Source organism: Orbicella faveolata, unplaced genomic scaffold (genome assembly GCF_042242905.1).
Source record: "Orbicella faveolata isolate gen_17 unplaced genomic scaffold, um_ofav_v1 contig_26, whole genome shotgun sequence".
In the NCBI taxonomy this organism is placed as follows: domain Eukaryota; kingdom Metazoa; phylum Cnidaria; class Anthozoa; order Scleractinia; family Merulinidae; genus Orbicella; species Orbicella faveolata.
The window spans coordinates 16,629,368-16,652,854 of NW_028301554.1; the positions used below are offsets into that span (position 1 = coordinate 16,629,368).

Consider the following 23,487-nt stretch of genomic DNA (forward strand, 5'->3'; position numbering starts at 1 on the left):
CAACTAATTTTACAAACGGCGCGCATGTCATGTGATTTCCCACTTGTTGTTTTTGTCACATCGACTTCCGGTCGTTTTGTAAAATTAAAACCCAATAAAATTAAGCTATATTTCCAAGAATACAAACGCACCGAATTTAATAAAACAATTATTCCATTCGCGCTTGTTGGATATGAGATTGGTGATAGCCAACTCGGCCCTACGGGCCTCGTTGGCTATTTACCATCTCATATCCAACGCGCGCTCATGGAATAATTGTCAATTATTCGTCCGAGACAAATTATACGTCTGACACGAATTATAGGTAGTGGGTAATTCCTTGCTGCAAATAATATTATTTAAAAAACAGTCCTAAGCAAATACGCGCGCTGATTGGTTAAAAATCGTGTTTATATAACTCGATAGAAACGCAGAACTAGCACGAGCTGTTGACGTAATGATGGCGCGAGCAAAAAGAATTTACACTCTGATAATCAAAGTTAACAAGTTGTTCTCCGTGTTTCTACCAAGTTATAGAAACACTCGTGATAGTTTGGGAGAACTCGAAAAAGCTGTGGAAACACTCGCCTGTAGCCTGCAGTGCAGGCGTCTTGTTGGGGCGAGTTAGCGTTACAACCTTGCGACCGCCTTTTTAGACCGCCATGTTAGACCGCCATGTTAAACGGTGGGGGATGGGGGAGGGGAAAAATGAGAAAGATTTTCTTCGCTCCACCCCTCCCCTATCCTTCCTCTTGTCTATCATTCACCCCCTTGGTAAAACTTTCTTTCTCTCCCCAGTCTCTCACTGCATGAAAAATTCAAGATGGCGGCTAAACTTTTTACGATGTGAGTGCTCGCTCGAAAAAATCTCGCCTGCTCTGTAGGCTAACTCGCCTGCGGCTCGTGTTCCCACAGCATTTCTCGTTCTCCCAAAATTCCACTCGTGTTTCTATAACTCGATAGAAACACGGTACGTGTTTTCTATTTCTTAAATATTTGAGTCTTAGATAAATTAGTATTGATGGTTTGCAACCAATCCCGAGAGATTTAAATAGCGAAGGCCTGGCGGCCTTGCTGGATGACGCAAATAAAAATATTTTGTTAATGTCATCCAATATGGCGGTGATGACGTCAAGTGAAAGCCAAGAAGAAATTACACATATCCTCCAGTTTTTTTTTTTTTTTGAGACATGAATCATAAAGAAAGTGAATCACAGCGAAATATGAAGCCTTTTTTAATTACGTCATTGTTAGTTTGAAGAGAGGTTTCCTGTTGCTGACACGGATAGATTTGGACTTCATCACAGCCTTCACTTCTCAAAGCACGGTAGGTAAAGTAAAGTTAAATGACGTTTTTATCAAATTAAAAGTACTGATAGAAGAAGACTCGTTTATTTTGGTGCTAGTAAGCAGAGGTATATTTGGCTTTTGAAAACGGGCGAATTCAGTTAACATGACGAACCTGTGGTGATTTTCCTGTCATCTTGCAGATAAAGTTCCTGTGAAGTATCGCTGTTACCGTTGGTTTCTTTTCATGCCGGGTATTGATAAGACAGCGGTGAATAAAATCTTGATGTGATTTGTAAATAGGAAATAACTCTAAAAGTACTAAGCTAGTTTGTACTTAATTGCTATCTTTCTCGTAAATAGTTCAATTTTACACTGAAAATGTTTTACTTTCGGGAGGCAGAGTATTTGTAAGATTAGATTGAACTCGTCTTTATTTCTCATAACATCTCAGTCATTTTTTTTGACCAGGAATAAATGAATATGGGATGCTTGTTCATCGCAGGGTTGCCCCCAGCATTAAATTCGCCTGGGTGGGGAGAGGCATTGTGAGAGTAAAGTGTCTTGCCCGAGAACACAACATAATGTCCCCGGCCAGGGCTCGAACTCAGACACTCGATCCGGAGACGAGCGCAGTGAGACTGACCCTATTTCAAACTCAATACCTTTTCCAGACTAGACTCTGATCTACTTAGAAACTGCTTTGGTTTGCTTCAAGAATTGAAAAGGGCTTCAAGTTCCCGTTGTTCATACCTTTTAAGAGATTATTTCCTGTATTACAATGATGAAAACATCAAGTTTTTTCCAGAAATTTCTCAGTTGATCCTTGTTCCAATCAAAATGCGCGAGTTTAATGTAATGTGGGACTTCGAACCTTATTTTATTTCCTGCTTCCCATTACATCAGTAGACGAAACATGGGAAGGAAATCGAAATCCACCTAGCCGGGGGAGCGGAGGGGAGGGAAGGGAAGGGGCTGACAAAGAAAGTCAAAATTCACAGACTATAAATAGGGAATTGCACTAGCACTTCCACATTGAAAACGTAACAAATAGGTCGTGGAAATTCAGTGCTATTTTTGTGGATGAAATCTTCACCGAACAACGTTGAACATTGAAACTATGGCCTCGTACACACTAATGCATTTTCGAAACAATGCTTTTTCGCCGGAAAAGCTCCCGTCCACGCTAAAAAGCTAGAAAACGCTGATATGCTTTGAGAAAACACCACAACTGTCAGTTACATGTGACCGCATGATCTGAATGACGTCATCATTTTCGCGAGTCTCCGACTTCGATGTCCACAGTAATACGATAGGGCAACGTTTTCAAATGTCTCCACCCTGGACAGCGTTTTCAAATGTATTCGTTTTCGATCGTTTTAGCGTGGAGGGTAGGTGAAAATGCATTTCAAAAAGTATACGTTTACAAAGGGCGTTAGTGTAGATGGAGCCCATAGCTATAGATATTGGAGGCAGAATTGACTCTCCTCTCAATGAGGTGAACAGACGACAACAGATGTTGTCTCATACCTTTCACTTTTTCTTCTTCTAACAGAAATGCTCGACGGACAAAACACAAGCGAGGTCTTGGAAGCCATATGGATGGGTATCGTGGTCGCCAACTTCCTTGTCAACACTTATCGAGTTGAAAAGGCGATAAAGTTGTGCAAAGAATGCTTGATCATTCTAAGCAAGAAAGCTGTCATAACAGAAACAGAACTAATCCAAACATTTTTCGAAGCACTACATGCCATAATTTTCAAAGGGTGCGACGTGATCGGTGACTACACCAATGCCATACAATACGGCAGAAAACTGCTTGCTATACACAGCAGCAAGAGTGCTGAAAACGCAGTGGGAAGAATTAAGACAAGCCTAAGGCTGGCAACGATATATCACCGTCAAAGTAAATATGTAGAAGCAAGACGACTCTCCGAGGAAGCACTGGAAATAAGTAAAGAAATAGGAGACAAAGATGTCGAAGCTGCATCTCACGAAAGTCTAGGAATTGCGTTCCAATCTCTCGGTGAACATGTCAACGCCAAAGAATGTCTTGAGAAAGCACTTGCGATCAAGAAAGAAATCGGAGACAGAGAAGGGGAACGAAGATATTACGGAAACTTAGGAAACGTGTTTGCCTCTCTTGGTGAATATGCCAAGGCTAAGGAATTTCTGGAGAAAGACCTAACGCTCAGAATAGAGGTTGGTGACATGAAGGGAGAAGCATCCTGTTACGTAAACCTGGGAACTGTGCTGCAATATCTTGGTGAATATGTTAAGGCTAAAGAATATTATAACAAAGCTCTTACCATCAGAACAAAAATTGGACAAAGAGTTCAAGGGGCAGATTACGCCAACCTTGGAAGTGTGTCTCTTTGTCTTGGCGAGTATTACAAAGCTAAAGATTACACGAAGAAGGCACTTATGATCACAAAGGAAACCGGTGATAGAGGTGGAGAAGCCACATGCTATGGAAACCTAGGAACTGCTTACCACAACCTTGGCAAAATTGGAAAGGCCAAGGAATTTTTCGAGAAAGCGCTGGCAATCAATCAAGAAATTGGCTCTAGAAATGGCGAAGCAGCAGGCTACGAAGACCTGGGAAATGTCTTTCTATCTCTGGGTGATTATAAGTTCGCTAAAGACTATTTTGAGAAAACGCTTGCGATCAGAAAAGAAATTGGTGACAGAAAAGGAGAGTCACTGTCGTACGGAGACCTAGGGAAGGTTTACAAATCCCTTGACAAATACGAGGAAGCTAACGATTGTCACGAAATAGCACTTGCAATAGCGTTAGACATTGCCAACAGAACTGGCGAAGCGACATGTTACGGAGACATTGGAAATGTACTCCTGTCTATTGGGGAATATGTAAAGGCTGAAGAATACCTGGAGAAAGCACTTTTGATCAGAAAAGAGAGTGGCGACAAAGACGGACAGGCAAATGATTACGCAGACCTAGGAACTGTTTTTCTTTCTCTTGGCAAATATGTGGAGGCTGAAGATTATCTTGAGAAGGCACTTGCAATAACTAACGAGACCGGAAACGTTGAACTACAGTTGGAATCTCTTTCGAGAATTTCATGGTTAAAATGTTTACAAGGAGACATTAAAGGAGCCATGTCGTTTCTCCTTTCAAGTGTTCGTAACTGCGAGGAGCTGCGACATTTTCTTGGGGACAATGATGAGTTCAAGATATTGTTTTTAGACCAACATGGTTCTAGGTACTGGACACTTAGTAGATTGCTTTGTAATGCCGGAAAACCAATCGATGCTCTTTATGTTGCAGAGCTTGGACGAGGCAGTGCACTGGCCGATCTAATGTCAGCACAGTATTCTGTGGTAAAACAGATCTCTGCTCACCCTAAATCTTGGGATGGCATCGAGAACGTCGTGTCAAGAGAAGGTAACGGCTGCAGTTGCCTCTACATTTCGTATTCTTCTGAAGATGTAACTTTGTGGGTTTTGAAACGAAGCGGTGTTGTGCACTTCCGAGAAAGGGAAATAACTGACACAAATGTTTTCGGCGGTACAGTTAGAGATTTGGATGACTTTTTGGATAAAAGCTTCAGAGGGTTTGGTATTTTACCAAAGGGAGGTTGCGAAGATCGTTCTTTGAATAGTGGCAAACCGACAACCGGTTCCTCTGAGCAGGAGGAAAGCCTCGCCGGACCTTTTCGCCTTATCGAAGAGGAGGAAGAAAACCAAGATCACGTCTCAAGCCTCTCTTTGTGTCACACAATGATCATCTCTCCCGTAGCTGACTTACTTGTGGAGCCCGAGATCATCATTGTTCCTGATCGCTCCTTGTACCGAGTACCATTTGCAGCATTACAGAATAAATATGGCAAATGTCTGTCCGAGGCCTCCAGGATCCGCATCGTGCCTTCTTTAATGACTCTCAAGCTCATCCAAGACAGTCCTGCAGACTATCACAGTCAAACTGGTGCACTGATAGTGGGAGATCCTGATGTTGGTTTGGTGCGATACAAAGGAAGGAAAGAGAGCATATCTAGATTGCCCTGTGCAGGAAAGGAAGCAGAGATGATTGGACGACTGCTGGGTGTTCAACCTTTGTTAGGACAGCAAGCAACTAAGCAGGCGGTACTTGAGAGAATCAATTCAGTGAGCCTGATACATTTTGCTGCGCATGGTGATGCTGAAAGAGGAGAAATTGCCCTTTCTCCTCTTCGCCCTACTAACAGAACTCCTAACGAAGAAGAATACCTGTTAACAATGTCTGACATTTCAAGAGTTCAGCTGCGAGCCAAACTTGTGGTACTTAGCTGTTGCCACAGCGGCCAAGGACAGATAAGAGCTGAGGGAGTTGTTGGCATCGCTCGAGCATTCTTAGGATCCGGTGCACGCTCAGTGTTAGTTGCACTGTGGGCCATTCAAGACATCGCGACAGAACAGTTTATGAACTGTTTCTACGATCACCTTGTTCATGGTGAAAGTGCCAGTGAATCTCTTCACCAGGCCATGAAGTGGATGAGAGCTAACGGCTATTCTGACGTCAGGCAGTGGGCGCCTTTCATGCTCATCGGAGATAACGTGAAATTTGATTTTGAAAAATAAGACAAGAGGAATTAAACTTATTTCTTGAATTCCATCATTGACAAAAGTCCCAAAGGAAATCATCCCATTAGAACTGATCTTTGACCTTTTAACCAGTGATGTTCAATAATTCGTCAAAATAATTTTTAGCTATTTTTTTTTACCATCGAAGGATTTTATTTACTGGGAATCCATTGAAAAAAAATCAAGATTAAATAAGGAAAGAAAATGCAAAGAGAAATTCTGAGACTTTGTTTAATACAATGGAACTTTATTACAGAATATACTCGAACCTCCACTGATGGCCACCTCTCTACAACGGCCACTTTTTTGTCCCGGCGGACGGTCCATACATTCACTCGTATTTTAACCTTTCCACAATGGCCACCTCTCCACAACGGCAACGGCCACTAAAGCGCGTCTCAAACGGCCAAAATAACCTCTCCACAACGGCCAGTTAATCAACGACTGACGTTTACCGTAATGACTCGGTTTAACCTCCTCCTTCCAATAAGCGCACCCTTTCGAATAAGTTAATAAGTTTTTATTAATAAGCCAGTGGCGGATCTAGGGGAGGGGCCCGGGGGACCCGGCCCCCCCCCCTTATTTTGAGTGAAAAAAAGAAGAAATGACTGAAGGAAGAAAAGCCGGCAGGGCAAGTAAAACAAACCCGCCCCCCCCCCCCCCCCCCTTAGCTCAAAGTCTGGATCCGCCACTGTAAGCGTCCCCATTCTAATATTATAATATTACAACGCCGTCACATACGTTATGCCGCATTACAAAACCAGTGGTCTTCGTCTGTGTTTCTCAACTATTTATTTACGTAATAATGATGTACCGCAAGTTACACTGTCAAAGCTATCGGCGTCGAAATAGCTAACATTCACCGTATATTCGTTACTGTTACAGCTCATGTTATTTTTCTTTTTAATAAATACCGTATTTAAGTTTTGTTTTGAACATTCGGTTGTTTCTCAGAAAGGAAATAAGCGCTCTGTCCCAAATGAGTGCCCTCCCTTGAGGTACCAAAAGTACGGTAAATCAGCGTCCTGGGCGCTATATACATTTTGTATTGTAAATGGTTACGAAGCTTGATCCGTACCGCGCGTCGTTAATCTGTTTGTGTTTGGTTTCTATGTTACTGATATATCTTGATTGTGTTAGGTATTTCTATGCTACAGCAAGCATTTTTTAAATACAGTGGAATCCCGATTTTACGAACCTCCAAGGAAAACGAAAATTGGTTTGAAAAATCGGACAGTTCGAGAAATCGGGGGTAAAATTACAGCGTTTGACAGAGGAGGGGAAACGACTTTTGGTTCGAGTTATCGGGAGGTCCGAAAAACTGACGGTTCGAGAAATCGGGATTCCACTGAATAAAATGCTGTTTCCCCGAAAAAACAGGTGTCATATAACACCCCTATCTACCCATAACGGTCACCTCTCTACAACGGGCACTTTCATCTGTCCCCAAGGTGACCATTGTAGAGAGGTTTGACTGTAATTGTGTCACGTGTAACATCTATATGTACAAAGATACATACTGCTTTTACGCACTTCACGTAAATTATTTTAAAAAATGCGAAATAATATAATTGCTGGGACTGGTTAAAATTTACTTACTTCTAGTTTATGATCCATGTTGGTTTGTTAATCAAGAGAAAGTCGCTTTAAGGCGTAGTTTCATCAGAAGTGAAAATGCGCTCCTGTTTACTTTAGCCAGCGTTGCGCTTGCAATGCACTTGTTTGGTTTAGCAGTGGATTTCTTCGAACTGTAAAACAAGTGACGCGAGGTTGCCCAAAGAGCCTTTGATTTCAATCCGGGCACCTGCGTGTGAAGCAAAGTGATACAAACTGTTTGTCGAATGCCGGGCTCGAAAATGAAAGGTTTTAATCAGTGGTTGGAGAACGTTAAGATGGAAGCTAGCCTAGAAACTAGTCTGGCAAGAGAGGGACCTGGAAAGGAGGTATCAAATCACTAGTGCCCCGGCTTAGACAACAATGGCGACTGGTAAAGACTTCTTTCCATGTGAACGCAGTGATCATAATGACACAAGGTTTAACCTCTCTAATTTGATATAAAAGCCGTCTGCGATCAGCGACCGATCTCGACGTTTCGATCTCGTCAATTTCTTAGAATATTGTAACAATTGAACTTTCCAAGGATTTCCCTTCTTGATTTTCATTTTCGCAAGGTGGCGGACACGGAAGTAAGTTTTGTTAAAAGTAGGTTCCGTGACATGAAACTAACAGGAAATAGATATCGGAAAATAGATATCGCTAACTGTGGTCTTCTTCCTCTTTGGGGCAGCGTTGTCAGCAATGTTGGCCATTATAATCCATCAAATGTTTTCGCTCGCGCGCGACTGGTCTAAACACGTCACGTGAACGAATATTCCCCAGCTACAACTGAGGAATATCCAAGAATATTCCCCAATTTTCAAAACTGCGCGCGTTGTGAAAAGATTTGAAGAATAATAAACACAGTAGCCTCTATTTGGGGCGAAACTATGCTCGGATATTTGTCCGCGGACATTATCTGTTCCGAGAAGCGTTTTCCGAGAGCGTACGCTTCTCGGAAGAGATAATGTCCGGGGACAAATATCCCAGGATATTTTCGCGCCAAATGGAGGCTATTATTTATATAGGCCACGTTCGATATATTCTACCGTGGCTCCCAGGCTTTCAGGACAAACTTTTCTATTGGGTGGTGTTTTCTATGTATCCAAGTCTCTTTTGGGAATTGAGAAAAAAAAGAAACTTTAAAAATTTTCAATTTTGACCCGAAAGCCTCGGAACCACCTTAGAATGTTGATATGTCGGACGTGGCCTAGTCCCTCTATCAGATGTACCTGCAAGGAATCATGGTAGCGTATTCGTCACCTTTGACTGGACATTTGTTTTGACGAATACAATTACCATGATTCCCTGCAGGCGCGTCTCATACAGCAAGTGTGTCCAATATCAATATCCCACTAGGTAGGGTTGAGTGCTTTTTTGCCCAGCCAAACAGAGCTCAGCCAAAGCAGCACCCATATGAGTTAAGCCCTGGCCGAACGGACTCGCAAGTAGCTGGAGACTAGCATTGGGTGTGCAAAACGGATTCAGCCGCAAGTTCCCATAGAAGTACACGCAAGCCGCAAAAGGCTACACACTAAGTCTCGCGCGGCCAAAAGGCTATATTTCATTGGCTAATAGGCTGCTATAACAACGATTGGACGTCAGTCCACTTTCGTCGAGTTGGGTTGGGCGGCCAAACGGTGAAAAACTTGCGCCGAATTCCGTGCAAATTTGATTTCGACCAAAGTGAGCGCAACTCAAGTTTTCAACTTGCGTCTACTTGCGAGCCCGTTCGGCCAGGGCTTCATATATTTTGTATTTTGGTACGAGGAAAAAGATACATAAATTTCTACGTCAATAACAAATTGGAACCTTAATTTTGTTTCCGTTATTTTTAAATTCCTCTTTATCAGCTCATGACAGATGTAGAAGTTCCCAACATGAACAACACAATAATTATTGTCCAAGCCGTCTCTATTGGCCTCATGGTCGCAATCTTTCTTCTCAATACTTTTCGAGTTCTATAGGCCATTAAGCTGTGCGAGGAATGCCCGATCATCCTTAACAGCAAAGCTGTCATAAAGGAAGAAGTGATCAGAGTATTTTTCATAAGGCTATATTCTATAATGTTCACCGTGTACTGTCTAATCAATGATTACTCCAGTGCAATTAAATACGGCAACAAACTTCTCACCATACTGCAGGAAAGTGGCGGAAAAACTATAGAAAGTAAACTAAGCTTGAAACTAGCTACATTGCATTATTCGCAGAGTAAATGTGGAGAAGCAAAAGAACTCTGCGAGAAAGCACTAGCAATCGGTACAGAAATTGGCGACAGACACTTAGAAGCGGTCACATCTTATGGTAACCTTGGCGCAGTGTTTGAAGCTTTGAGTGAATATGTTAATGGTCAAGGGCATACCTAGAATGCGTTAAGGATCAGATTGGAAATTGGAGACAGAGATGGAAAAACTTCATCTCATGGAAATCTAGGGGCTATGTTACGATCTTTTGGTGAATATGCCAAGGCTAAGCAATATCTTGAGAAAGTTTTTGCGATCCTCAAAGAAATTGGAGACATAGACGGGCAAAGTACCGTTTACGGAAACCTAGGATCTCTATCCATGTGTCTTGGTGAATTTCTCGTGCCCAAAGAGTATTTTGACAAGGCGCTTGAGATAAAAATTCGAGATCCTCTAGGCGAAGCAGCAAATTACCAAGCCCTAGGGAGATGCGTTTCAATCTCTTGTTTAATACCGCAAGGCCAAGGAATACTATCACAAAGCACTTGTCATCAAAAATGAATTTGGTGACAGAAATGGAGAGGCCTGGCGTTACATAAAGCTAGGAACTTTACTTTGCTCTCGTGCGGCCTATAACAAGGTTAAAGAATACTCTGAGAAAGCGCTCGTGGTCACTAAAGAAATTGGAGACAAAAGGGGAGAAGCGTCATGCTATGAAAATCTAGGAACTGTTTACAGTTCTTTTGGCGAATTTCAGCAGGGTAAGGCATTTTCAAGCAATTAATGTAAATGAAAACACTGCTTTTCACGGACTGGTTAGAAATTTTGATGATTTTTTTGCTGAAAATTTTAGACAGTTTGGTGTTTTGGCAACGGAGCATTGCGAAGATCCAGCGAAGATCATTCTTGGGACGATACCGACGCGAAACCAATCTCATCCCAGGACGATAATCCAGCATCTTTACGACTTCTAGAAAAGGAGGCGGATGGAGAAGAACACAAAGATCATGTTAAACCAAACCTCTCTTTGTGTTACAAAATGATGATCGAACTTGTGGCTGACTTGTTGGATGAACCTGAGATCACCATCGTACCTGATCGCTCCTTGTACAAAGTTCCATTCGCAGCTGTACCGGTTGAGAGAGGGAAGTATTTGTCCGAGACTCACATGATCCGCATCGTGCCTTCTTTGACGACTCTCAAGCTCATCCAAGACAATCTTGCAGACTATCACAGTCAGACTGGCGCACCGATAGTGGGAGATACCGATGTTAGTTTGGTGCCATGCAAAGGAGATGAAAAAAAGGACATGTCTAGCTACATTGCCCTGTGCAGGAAATGAAGCAGCTATGATTGGACGACTGCTGGGTGTCCCTTTGTTGGGAGAACAAGCAACTAAGCAAGCGGTATTTGAGAGGATCAATTCAGTGAGCCTGATACATTTTGCTGCGCATGGTGGTGCTGAAAGAGGAGAAATTTTCCTTTATCCTCTTCGCCCTACTAACGAAACTCCTAATAAGAATACTTGTTAACAATGTCTGACATTTCAAGTGTTCAGCTGCTAGCCAAACTGGTAGTCCTGAGTTGTTGCCACAGTGGAAGAGGACAGATAAGAGTCGAAGGCGTTGTTGGAACCACTCGAGCGTTCTTAAGATCCGGTGCACGCTCGGTGTTGGTGGCAAAATGGGCCCTAGAAGATAGTGCAACAGAGCAGTTGATGAATAGTTTCTATAATCACCTTGTTCGTGGTGAATCTCTTCACGAGGCCATGAAGTGGATGAGAACTAACGGCTATTCTGACGTGAGTAAGTGGGCGCCTTTCATGTTCATCGGAGATGAAATTTCATTTTGGAAAAACAACTACAGTAATTGGTACGGTAATTCATCTAAAAAAAGAAAATTTGAAAAATTAAAACCTTTGAATCTGTTACGTTGTCAGAGATCATTGCAATAAACCCCGATTAACACAGTCGCTATTTAATTACGTTTTAGAGGCTTAGCAAAGATCTGACCAATAGACAGGTCTGTACAAAAGAGTGTCAAGTGGCAGAGACTCGAAAAACTCCAGTGCAAGAGTTTGCTTCTGCTTTTTGTTTTTATTGTTTCAGTGACGTTACATTGCGAACAAGAGAATCCCTAGCCCTTCCCCTGTGGGGAAGCTGTACATCCGGGACAGCTGTGGAGGGAGTCGTGAATGAAGATGTCGCAGTCCATGCAGAACAAATGTCCACATTGAGGACATGTATACGCCTGCAATAAAACGCGAAATTAAAACCTTTCCAAAATCAACATTAAAGATGTCTTGAGTTCATACATTTTCTTCTGGACTACACCAAGTAATTTCAATCAGCTTTCTGCCAGTCGCGCCTTTATCGGATACATATGAAAATTAAACCAGCCACTCGAAATATATTGACGTTTTCTAGGGCAATCATTATTTCTATGGAAACAATAACCAAAAAATTCAAAATGAGTAACACACGAATTTTGTGCTAACCAGATGTGGACTAAAAAACCTAATGCCAATGTCTTGAATTATGGTGTACGGCAAGCAGAATACAAAATAAAAACATTCTATATGTTCGATTTCGAGTAACTCGCAAAACATTTTGTATTACATCTGGTATGCGTAAAATTCATGTTTTGTCGATTTTCAAATCGTTTGTTTATCGTTTTCATGGCATCATTGATTACCCTTAAAAAATTACATTGCTGTATGCCGATTTTAAATCTACTCTGAATAACTGTTGTAATTGTAATGTTGACCAGATTAAGGGAAACCCGTTCAAAAGGCGATTTAAGGTCGGCACACACGAGGGGATCAGTCCCTGCGACTAGTCCCTGTAACTAGTCCCCTGAAGAGTTAACACGAAGAGACTGGTCGCAGGGACTTGTCCCACGAACAGGTCACACGAAGCGTTTTGAGCAACAAGTCGCAGGGGCTTGTCCCAGGGACCAAAGTTGGTCCCTGCGACTAGATTCTGAAGTAAAAATGGCCAGTTCACACGATGAGACTTGTCGCCGCGACTTGTTGCAGGGACTTGTTGCAGGGACTAGTCCACTCGTGTGTACCGACCTTTACTTGGTATGATCCAGAAAAAACTGCATCGAGACACCTTAACCGTTCAAAACAAACTTGGATGTAACTAATGACGTAAGAAAAGTAAGGAAAAAAATAAACGAGACACTCTTACCACTTGCTCTGTGTGTTCTCTTTGACAGGCAAAACAATTACTCTGTCTGTTTAGATGACAAGAGAAGAAAGAAAAGCAAAAAGAAATGAAGAACATTTTGAACAGTAACCACGATCATTTTCGAACAATGAAGACAAAAAATGTATCATTATAGCATACACGATGAAGAGTCGTGGTCTCAGATGAAGAGTAGATTACTGGAAAGACTGTTTATCAATACTTTTTTGTTAAAGGAAACGTACAGTTGCAGAATAAATCCATACCCACCCCAAGGCTGGTTAACGGAAGTTCCAAAGGAAGGGGGGGAGGGGGGGGGGAGGGTCACAGCCAAAATTTTGAAGTAATATGTGAAACATGAAAGACCGTGTTTGACCACATTTCCAAACACCGAGAAGAAAGTCTAAAATATGACGCGTAGCGAAGTATTTTTGACAAACTTCGAGGTGTTTAGAATTGAGGTCAAACACTGTCTTGAGTGTTTGATACATATTTTCAATCTAAACTAAAACTAAGGAGAAAACGAAGAAACAAAATCATGATTTCCGTTGTTTAAACATGATGAATTATTAACGAGGTTGAGAAGTATGAAGCTAAATCGGAATTTCCAGAGGGGTTCGGTGAGGCTTCAAACTAAAAATCCTTCCGTGGGAAGGGTACTGATATTTTCTGGAACAACACAATCAACGTTCTTATCAGCGAACGAGTCTAATATGTTATGAAGTATCCCCAACCATAGTTTTGCCTACATGAAAATACTAATGAAGCAGTAAAAATTCCAAAGCACTCTGAAAGTGATAACTCTGAACGACCGAAATCGTCTTCATACATCGTTCTCGACAATGTTCTTAGACTAAAGTTTTAACTGTGCAAATGAAGATATTTTGAACGGTTTTCAGACTTGACCTGGAAATCCAATTTCAAAACTTCCTGCACCTTGGATAGACTTGATGGTCGCAACTGAAACGTGCGAGAGGAAGGAAAGCAAAATTATGTAAAGTATTTCCTTAAGGACGGGGCCAAAGAAAGACTATTGCTGTAGAAGTCAGACTGTGTCATATTGTGGAGATCAGGTTGAATTTCTGTTTCCCTGACAGGTTCTATTGCAAAATACAAATATAAAGGTCGGAAAAGCCTTTTAAAAGCCAAGGTTCTAGTTCACCGTCGAGAATGAGGACGGGATCAAATGCACAGTTTCCAAGGATAAACAACCAAATAACACGTTCTTGCAGATTCTATCTGAGTGAAGGATAGTCAAGTGTACTACATTATTTTCAAAATAATTCGGACGATTTTAATTTCGGACACAAAAAGTCTCCGAAAATAAAACCGTCGGAAATTTTTAAGCGTCTGAAATGTTTACAGTACAACATAAAATTTTTAAATAGCTCCAAAACTCTTAGTTTACTTTATAGAACGAAGTCTACTTGAGACAATGCTTGAGATACGTAACGGTTTGATACAATTTCTGCTATTTTCTCGGCGGTGTATGCGTGTATGTAAAACCATTAAGGCGCAGTAAAACTATAATTTTCAGAGATGTTGTTTCAGTCTAATTCGTGTTTTGTTGGCGCAAATTTACTTTAGGTATGTTTCAAGAAAGTATCGGAAATTTTTGTCCGCAATTTGCTCCAAATGAGATAAAAAGTGTCTGCGAAATTTTAACGTCCGAAAGTTTTTGGACGCCATGTATAAGGTACCAAACAAGTAATGTTATGATTCTATTACATGTAAGTATTTACCTTATTCTGTGTTCATCCTCCATAGTTGACAAATCTGTTTCTGTGAACTGCGGCAGTGGGAAAAGATGCTGATAAGAACGAGCCAAATGCGGAGCTGACACTAATGTTAAACCTGCAAAAACAGCGCTGATATTGTAGTGTTGTATGGACAACTCAGGAATAAACATGAAACATATGCCCTTTATAGCCTTTTTTCCTGTTTTCTTTGACCAAATGTTACAACTTCAAATTCAACTTCAACTTCAACTTCTTTACTGTACACTATTGGCTGAATCTAAAACTGTAGGAATAACATTTTAAAACTTAATAATGATTACCAGATTTACCTTGTGAAATTGTGTTTGACACTAATTAATGCAAACGTTAGGAACAACTTAACGTTAAGGGTTTTACACAAGTCAGTGTCAAACAAAATACCGACGTCCATCCCTGACTGCTATTTGAGCATTTTTCAGATTCAACATACCGACAAACGAATTTCAGTAACCTTACTCCAAGGGTGATGTTGGCGAAGAGAATTTTTGTTAGTTCTAAATGACAATTGACCTGACTGTGATGTGTTGCTGTTGTACTCACCACAAACTTTACACTCTACTGGCAAATCACAGTACTTGCTTTTACACTGCAGGATGGTAAAACAAAGACAAACACATTATACTGCACGTAGCTTTAGAACTGCATACATTTGAGTGTCGAAAAGTATTTGCTTTTGCATCAACTACACTACACAATTGGCTTAAAAAAAAACTAACGCCACTTTTTCATCCAATCAGAAGTAAAAGCGACTCACTCGCACTCGTTTTCCCGCGCTTTACGTCAACTACATGCAGTTACTTTGAGATTTGATTGGTTCACTGTATTGTCTGTGTCCTTTGTGATTGGCTAGAGTGATAACTTTGGTTTTAGGTTTACGGCACTCAATTGCAAACCGTTCTATCATAACATTTACTTTCAACTCCTGGAGAGAGATGTGTCCACGAGAACCCGATTAGTGCGTGATGATGACAATGGAACAAGCCAAGAACAAGCCAAAAGAATAATTTTTCATCAGAGACCGCAAAACAGTCAACAGTTTACACTGAGTTTGTTGCGCTTACTGTAGCAAGCAAAGAAAGCCGTGTCTAATAGCCCGGGGCTAATGGATTCTATCCTTCACTTGCCTGATGCCAAGTGATTAGTTTTCCGAGGTAAAAGTTGACAAAGCCGTGCTTTACAGATTAAAGTTGTGTATGTGAAAGATCAAATTCTTGTCTAAGTCTTAACGATTGAGCATTACATGGAAGTCTGAAAGACATACATTATAATGATTTATAATATTGTTAATGATAATTAGATTACTGTTAGATCTCTATTTAACAAGACTCATTATTTTATGCCACCATACCTGTGGACAAAAGTAGCCTGATGTACTGAGTCCTTTAACACCACCACTGTCCAAATGACTAATACAAAGCAGAAATTACGATTAAAACGCTAAGAGATTTTTCATGTCAGTACCATTAATTTAGTAGAATTTGGTTAAACAGAATTTGTTTGGTTGGCTTGAATGGAATACGATGACTTGATCTACCAAATCGATCGACGCTTAACATCAGTGAATTTAATATGTTAGTAAAATTCAAATTAGTGCTGAGATTTGAGCAGTCTAGTAAGTACTGCACTAAATCATAACATGGAACAAAGTACTGTACTTTCGAATGGAATAAAGTCACTTCTCTTGGGAGAGCAAGAATGGAGCAAGAATGGAGTCATCTTTCATACTCCATTTACATCCCTCCTTATGAGCGCTTCCACAACTGACTCTGAATACTGCAAGGTGAATGGGTGAATAGCTAATTTTGCATTAATTAAATTGCATTAATTTGCTACCAAACCATGTCACCCTGTAACCGTATTGTATAAAAGCACTGGTCATCGTGTATAATTATTGTTGAAAACTTATCGCAATTGAGAAAGAAACAGACAAATAAATAAACAGAACAGGAAATAACAAAACAATACCACATGCACAGGGAGGGTGGTCCACTTGAAAGATGTTGAGGAAATCCTGCCAATGTTCAAATTCAACATTAAGAAAGAACAAACAATCAGGGGGATACAAGTACATTCAGAGTATTTTACAGTCACGTCAGGGTTAAATCTTTTGCATCGATCAAGTTATCGGGATGTTCAAAAAATCAAGGGTTTGAGCAATCAGGATTCCACTGTGTTCACCTGCTGAACATGCACATTGAAATAATTTAATTCTAGTTCAAGGACAAAAGACAAAAGTCTTCCACGAGGACAACTTAAAACAGCATGCTTATTCATACACTGACGAAAGCCTGTTTTTTAGATCAATAAAGTCTGATTACTCATAGATCCATGCACAATGAGTAACCACACACAATATGTTCAACAGAAAAACTTTTTGGTGCAGAAGATATTGAAATTGTTTCTCAAACAAAACTTGAAAATTCTTTGGCAACTGATATTTACTCACCCATTCTTATTAAAGCAGCTTCAGTGTCAGCCTGCAAAAACAAAGAAACATTTAAAACAAAACAATATATTAATATATAATTAATAAAAAATAATTCAATTCAGCCACTATTAAAAATCAAAAGCAGACAACAAGATGACAACTGAATCATGAAGCAGTGATTGGTAGTCCTGTACATGCCTTTGCCACGGGTGGAGTAACATGCTGCATCAATAGCTCCCTGTAATGTCTTTCGTCCAAAATGACACCATAGCTGCCTGATGAATCAACGACATCAAAATCAAGTTTGAAGTATTGCTTCTGGTACTATAAACTTTTAGTCTGTCTTTCTGTCTATAGATCTGTCTGTCTGTCTGCCTGTCTGTGTCTGTCTGTCTGTCTGTCTGTGTCTGTCTGTCTGTCTGTCTGTCTGTCTGCCTGTCTGTCTGTCTGTCAGAAAGGCTAAAATGAACATAGGGACACACAATATTGCATTGCATGACCAGAGCAGTTTTCACTTGAGTGTCAAAAGTCATTCACATTTGCTTTGGTTCTACATTACTACGTGACATGATTGGCTTAAAAAGCTTGTGGCACTTTGTCATCCAATCAGAAGTACTAAGATTAACTGGCTTGTCATTATAAGTTTTCCTGCACTTCATGTCAACTTAGAACTACATCACTCTATTAATGTCTAGTTTTGATTGGTTCACTGAGTTTTCTGCGCTCTTTGTGATTGGCCAGAGAGGTTGCTTTGGTTTTAGTTTTATGACACTCAATTGAAAACTACTCTTTTTCAACATTAAATCTAGAGTCATACATTGTAGGCATGTTAAAGATTTAACAGTAGTTTGGATATTGATTCATCTACCTTGTGTTTCAGAACAAAGCGTCCTACAGACACGCACTTCTGCTGCCAGGCCAATGATAGAGCACCTGATGTTTTGATGTTGCAAAGTCTGATGATAATTGAAAACAGGGAATTTACTGCACCCCACACAAATTCTTTGATAACTAACTTTTTCTTTTCCTTGTTCACAGACTGAGATAACAAACAATTTACTTTGTAATAAATGTAACAAATTTATTCATGAAAGAATCAATAGTCATCACATCAATCCGTCATCACATTTAATGGTTACAAGAAAATTCATATCACAGAACATGAAGGAAGATCACTATGATAATGAATTTTAACCATCATTACCTGAATTGTGTCAAGAATATCTCCAGGATCACATGATGTCAGGCTTCCAAACAGAATAAGGATTTCCCGACTGGCATGACCTGGCATATGTCTGGAAAAAGAGAAAACACAGTGCATGCACTAAGCATATAATTTTCATTTTATATAAAATCATAAATACAGCAGAACAGAACTCTGTTGTTAGGCCACTTCAACCTGAATGCACCACTAGAATGTCTGTAAAATTAAAACTTACGTCAAAAAAATTTGACTGATTGAGCTACAAAGTACAAACAAGTTTCATGACCACTACTACTAACCTTAATGACTGTACAGCAGTGTCTATGGCATTTTGCAGCGATGGTTCTCCTTGGCACTGTTTAGTAGCAGCTTTCTGGAGAGTGCTGATATGGAGTTGTGGATTACCTGTAAACAATGACAAACAATGTGTTACATGTCATAGACCACTGATGTTGTAACTGTTCTCTGCTCTGTGGCCTGGGGCCCATTTCTCAAAGGTCGCGAAAAGTTTTCACACCCCTAAAGCCGTAGCAAAATTGCAAACCTTATGAATACAGAGCTGTTTTGTTTACATATTCTTAATATGACCAGAAGTTCCCCTCATTTCCAAGAAGTTTCAGACATATACACCTTTCTGTTGTTAGATACAGATTAACTAAAAATGGCTAAGTTGCGGGCCCAAAAAGTTTCTGGGGCTTTTGAGAAACGGGCCCCTGGCCTTTGAATGGCGTGAGGCTAGAGGTGATATTGTTTCCATTGACACAGATCTTGCTGCTTTTGTTGTGTAAATAAAATTGTTCTATTATGCTAACAAGTTTGAATTTAATTGAGAAAAGCAGAAAAGTTTGTAACAAAGCAAGATCAATTCTAGCCTTGCTTGCATACATAGGCCAGGTAAATGAGCACACAACAGTAACAGTCTTATGGGCCCAGCTTTTAACATGGAGGCATTGTGCCCTAGCTAACCAACTACTGGCTTAGGAGGGTTAAAAAATAGCCCACCTATACATGCAACACAGCAAAGGGTAATTGTCAGAAGAAGATGACTGACAAAAGAAATGTATTGGCAGCAAGTTAAAGGCTATTAGGTATGGTAATGACAATTACAAAACAGTTAATAACACAATGTAAAAGCCTGTATAATTACCACTTAGTTCTGTGAGTTTCTCAGCTCTCTTGTTTCTGGTTGCAATAAGCCCTATCTACAAAACAAAAATTCAACAATATTCACTTTGCATGCAATCAAAATATGTTATTAACTAAGTTAATTAATATTGGTTTCCTTATACTTTGTAAACATACACGTACCTGTGAAATGGGATTCTGATCAAAGTACTCGGTGATAAAATCTTCCAAAAGCTGTAAAGATAGAAATGTACAGTCATGTTTCTTTCATACTGTTTGCAAGATGATGCATTTAAGGCATTGAATGTCATGATACCAGCATCATTGGAGAGTTGTACTGTGACACTGACTCAGTAGATAATAAAAATATATGTGCATCTCACATCAGTTCGCACTTCTAGTTAACAACTGCATTATTGGCTCCAGATTGAGATTTCAATGAGGTGATACATGTAGTTATTGAAGCTGAGAGCAGAATCAACTATCACCTAATACAAATTCAGAGTGAATAATCTAATTGCCTTTAACAGTAGAATTCTAACTAAATTTCTTTCAAATAACAATTTTTAATTATCCTTCTCCACACACTGCATTAAGTAAAATTTTTAGTAAAACTTCCTGCTTCAGTAATAAATTACACTTGCAGCCAGGGGTGGACCCAGGATATTTCTTAGGAATGGCATAACTGACTGATGAGGTAAACAAATCTAAAAAGCAAACACAAAGAAGAAGACTTCATCTCAGCGGGCGGGGCAGGGAGATGCACCCCTTGCACCCTCCCTCTAGATCTGCCCCTGGTAGCTGTGTACTCATGCTCACATTGTTCATTCAACAATTCTGAGCTTTTAAAGTTTAGTGTTTGATGGCTGATAATGTGTGATGGCTCAACCAACAGATTGCAGCAGCATTAAAATTAGTATTCAAGTAGAATTCTACTATTATGGTGATATATACTGTACCTTGACAGAACAAGCAAGACGTGAAGGTTTTAAATCAGCTTCTTCCATAGCTCGAGACATATCCACAACAACAAACACATGTCGCATCTGAAATGCAGCGAACAATGTCTGTTTTCCCATTAAGGATGGTGCCTACTATTGTTAGTGCGCACATGTTCTCTGCATTATGTAAGGTATGCTTTACACTCCATGTCCCTCCGTGTCCTCTGTGTAACCGTTAATGGCTTCCAGCTGAAAAACTAGCTGTTACCTGTCAAAAATTATACTGAAATCCAACTGTAAACATGTACCTGCAGATAGCATAGTGCGTGTGCAAAACAAGTGCAAGAGACGCAAATGTTTTACTTACTGGGGAGGTGACAGCAAAAATGTAATGGGCACTGTAAAAGTTTTCAGAAAAGATGAATAACTTTAAAAAAGGCGTGGTTACGCCTACATTTCATGTTATGAAATGGAAGTGGCAAGCCTACTCAACATGTGATTAGTTTCTGGTTGTAAGGAACAACTATTTAGACTGTATTTTAGCTGAACCAGAGGAAGGCTGTCAGAGATGCTAAAAGTGCTTTTGCAATGATTTTGTCATTAAAAACAACCCAAAAATGGTTTTTATGTTACCTTTTATCGAGCAGTTGTAAGATCTTTATAAATGTGTTTGCGTTTCAGTACATAAAGGAGAATTCTAAGGAAATTTGTAATTTGTAGGAAATTTCTTTTTTTCAGAAAAATGCTGATGTCAGCATTTTTGTTGGGATTCAAGGCTAATTATCCCCAAAAAATGCATGGTTATCCCCATTTTTCTTTGTGGGTTCCAATAGCCTTTGCAAAGATCTACATTTACTGCATGGTCCTAATCTGGTGCAAAAACCTTTGTATTTACACTGGAGTAGGCACCATCCTTAATTTGAATACTTAAAATTAATCATCAGTTGAATGTTCCATGTGTTGTATTTTGACTGACTGTTATAATCCTCAATCATACCTGACAAACCCTTTCAAATGCTTTTAAATTTTTTTTTAATTGTTATGCAATGGATCTATGTGCATGTGTCTATACTTTTAGGCGTGATGTTACTCAGAGCTTCAAAACCAACAGGTATGAGCAGTTCTCCAATAAAGAAGTGTTATGAACTTACCATGCCAAGTCGAATGTTTCCACTCCTTCCCATGAGCCTGTAGAAATTTATGATAAACGCAGTAGTTTACAAAACAGTGTATTGTTATTTGATACTAATTTTTGCAGTTACTGTATATGTACTAGTTAGAAACTTCATCATGTGTAATCCATTGATGTTCCAAGAAATGGTTATTCAATGGTACTGTACCATACTTCACAACACTTAATTCTATGCAATTAACCAAAAGCTTAGTCTTCAGTCCTTGTCAAATTTGTTATAGGTTCCAGTGCCTGACACACCTTAACAAATAGTTTATTACAAATGCACATGTATATGCACCCACCTTCTTCGCTTGGTCCTCTGTGTAATCTCATCAACCACAGTTTGAAGAGAACCTTCAGCATCTTCTTGAATAACCTCCCTAGCAACCAACATAATTTAACGATACCTCAAATACATGTAAATACAAAAAATTTAAAACAGCACCATACATGGGAGGTGCGGCAGCCCAATGGTTAGTGTGCTCGACCCCAGAACAAGAAGTATGGGTTCAAGCCCTGGCCGGGGACATTGTTTTGTGTTCTTGGGCAAGACACTTTGCTCTCACAGTGCCTCTCTCCACCCAGGTGTATAAATGGACACCGGCGAATTTAATGTTGGGGGGAGTAACCCTGCGAATTGGACTAGCATCCCATCCAGGGGGGAGTAGAACTACTCCTGGGTTGCTTCATGCTACTGAAACCGGTATAAGCTCTGGTCTGATGGGTCACTTGGCTCGTATGCAGACTTGACTCTTACCCATACATGTAGTCAAGTACTCTTTATTTCTAGTCATTTTGACATTAAAAACTGTTAAAAAAGCACAGCAAATGCTCCTCTAAATAAGACAGATTAACTCACCAGGATGTTAGCACACATGATAAACAACAAATTTAAGTTAAACTTCACAATATATGAATACAAGAAGAATGTCATAAGGATTGTAGGAAGGGGGCATGTAACTCAAACCGGGTCAACTTGGTTAAATAAGAATTAATGGCCACTATTGTTTCTGTCTCATTCTTGAATAGTTGCCATTCTCATTTATAACACCCCCAGAGCTGACCTGGTGGGAGTTTTGTCACTGCCCGTTTTGGGGCATGTGAAAAACAATCAGGGCAAGTACACATTTCTTTAAGTTACTCTTAGGATGCCAAGTGCTTTCAAAATGGAGTTTTCAGAATTAATTTATCACAAAATTTACCACAGAGCTGCTATAGCTCTTCCCTAAAATTTGCCTCTACAAATAGTGGTTTTCCTTCTTCGATTCTTCGGTCCCAGTTTTGACCCCCCACCCGCACCCCCTCCTTTCCACCACTCAAAATCCCAACCACTGTGGTAAAGGGGGAATATAACCATGAAGTCAACAAGCTTTTTAGTGATCTTTTCTAGTTATCACACAGGCAGGAAATATATAAATAAAAGACACTGTTTCAAAGCTAACAGAGTCACTTCTTTCTTGCAGAATCATTACACTGTTTTATGCACCATACAGTTCTGCAGTCGATGTTTGAAAGACCTATAATAAGCTACAGCGTATTTCTTTTAAATACGCCAAAAATAATTAATCAATTAATTTAAAAATTATTTATGCAATGTTCCGCGTAGTAATACTTACCAAGTTCTTTCATATTGGTTTAACCAACGATAGCCGGATCCTTCCTCGTCGTTCGCCATCTTGAATTTACTGCTGCAATGCGGTTCCACAGCGGTAAGGCGCACGTCATATAATTCAACTCCTAGTATCCCATGTAGGATGTCACGCAATCCCCAACGTGACTTTTAGGGACTCTTTGCTCATCTCCCATTGAGTCTCACTGTTTTAAATCTTATTAAAAGATTATTAATCCTCTTGCCATGTTGCTTTAGCCCCACCCTGCTTTTCGTCCGAAAAACTTCTACACGGAGCGGGCGTGTCTCGTACAGTTCTACATCCGCTTTTCAAGTTTGTAGCAAAAGGGATTTGTGACAATCTTGCTAGTGAGAATAGTTCAATAGAGTGAAAACATTTCATGGGGATTT

General features: G+C 40.0%; 2 protein-coding genes and 1 pseudogene across 2 annotated transcripts; 2 read left to right on the forward strand and 1 right to left on the reverse strand.

Moving 5' to 3' along the window:
* The first annotated feature begins 2,817 nt into the window (after positions 1–2,817).
* On the forward strand, positions 2,818–6,145 carry LOC110057729 (uncharacterized). Its single transcript, XM_020764652.2, has one exon. It carries the CDS (start codon positions 2,824–2,826, stop codon positions 5,842–5,844), a length of 3,021 nt encoding a protein of 1,006 aa, XP_020620311.2. The 5' UTR covers positions 2,818–2,823; the 3' UTR covers positions 5,845–6,145.
* A 3,364-nt stretch (positions 6,146–9,509) lies between these two features.
* On the forward strand, positions 9,510–11,580 carry LOC149108357 (tetratricopeptide repeat protein 28-like; annotated as a pseudogene).
* A 122-nt stretch (positions 11,581–11,702) lies between these two features.
* On the reverse strand, positions 11,703–23,192 carry LOC110052529 (general transcription factor IIH subunit 2-like). Its single transcript, XM_089295120.1, has 17 exons — positions 23,084–23,192; positions 21,770–21,847; positions 21,445–21,481; positions 20,312–20,398; positions 19,536–19,586; positions 19,375–19,429; positions 18,527–18,632; positions 18,228–18,318; positions 17,892–17,979; positions 17,222–17,298; positions 17,042–17,072; positions 16,561–16,606; positions 15,944–16,001; positions 15,136–15,181; positions 14,560–14,671; positions 12,821–12,866; positions 11,703–11,876 (listed from the first exon to the last, which is right to left on the reverse strand). Exons 1-17 carry the CDS (start codon positions 23,140–23,142, stop codon positions 11,763–11,765), a joined length of 1,182 nt encoding a protein of 393 aa, XP_089151246.1. The 5' UTR covers positions 23,143–23,192; the 3' UTR covers positions 11,703–11,762.
* Positions 23,193–23,487: the final 295 nt, after the last annotated feature.

Coding starts and splice junctions, on each gene's coding strand:
- LOC110052529 (XM_089295120.1), bottom strand. CDS start 23,142: ATGGCGAACGACGAGGAAGGATCCGGCTATCGTTGGTTAAACCAATAT. Junction 19,587..20,311: donor GTCTTGCTTGTTCTGTCAAG/GTACAGTATATA, acceptor CTATCTTTACAG/CTTTTGGAAGATTTTATCAC. Junction 17,073..17,221: donor TTACTCCACCCGTGGCAAAG/GCATGTACAGGA, acceptor TTGTTTTTGCAG/GCTGACACTGAAGCTGCTTT.
- LOC110057729 (XM_020764652.2), top strand. CDS start 2,824: ATGCTCGACGGACAAAACACAAGCGAGGTCTTGGAAGCCATATGGATG.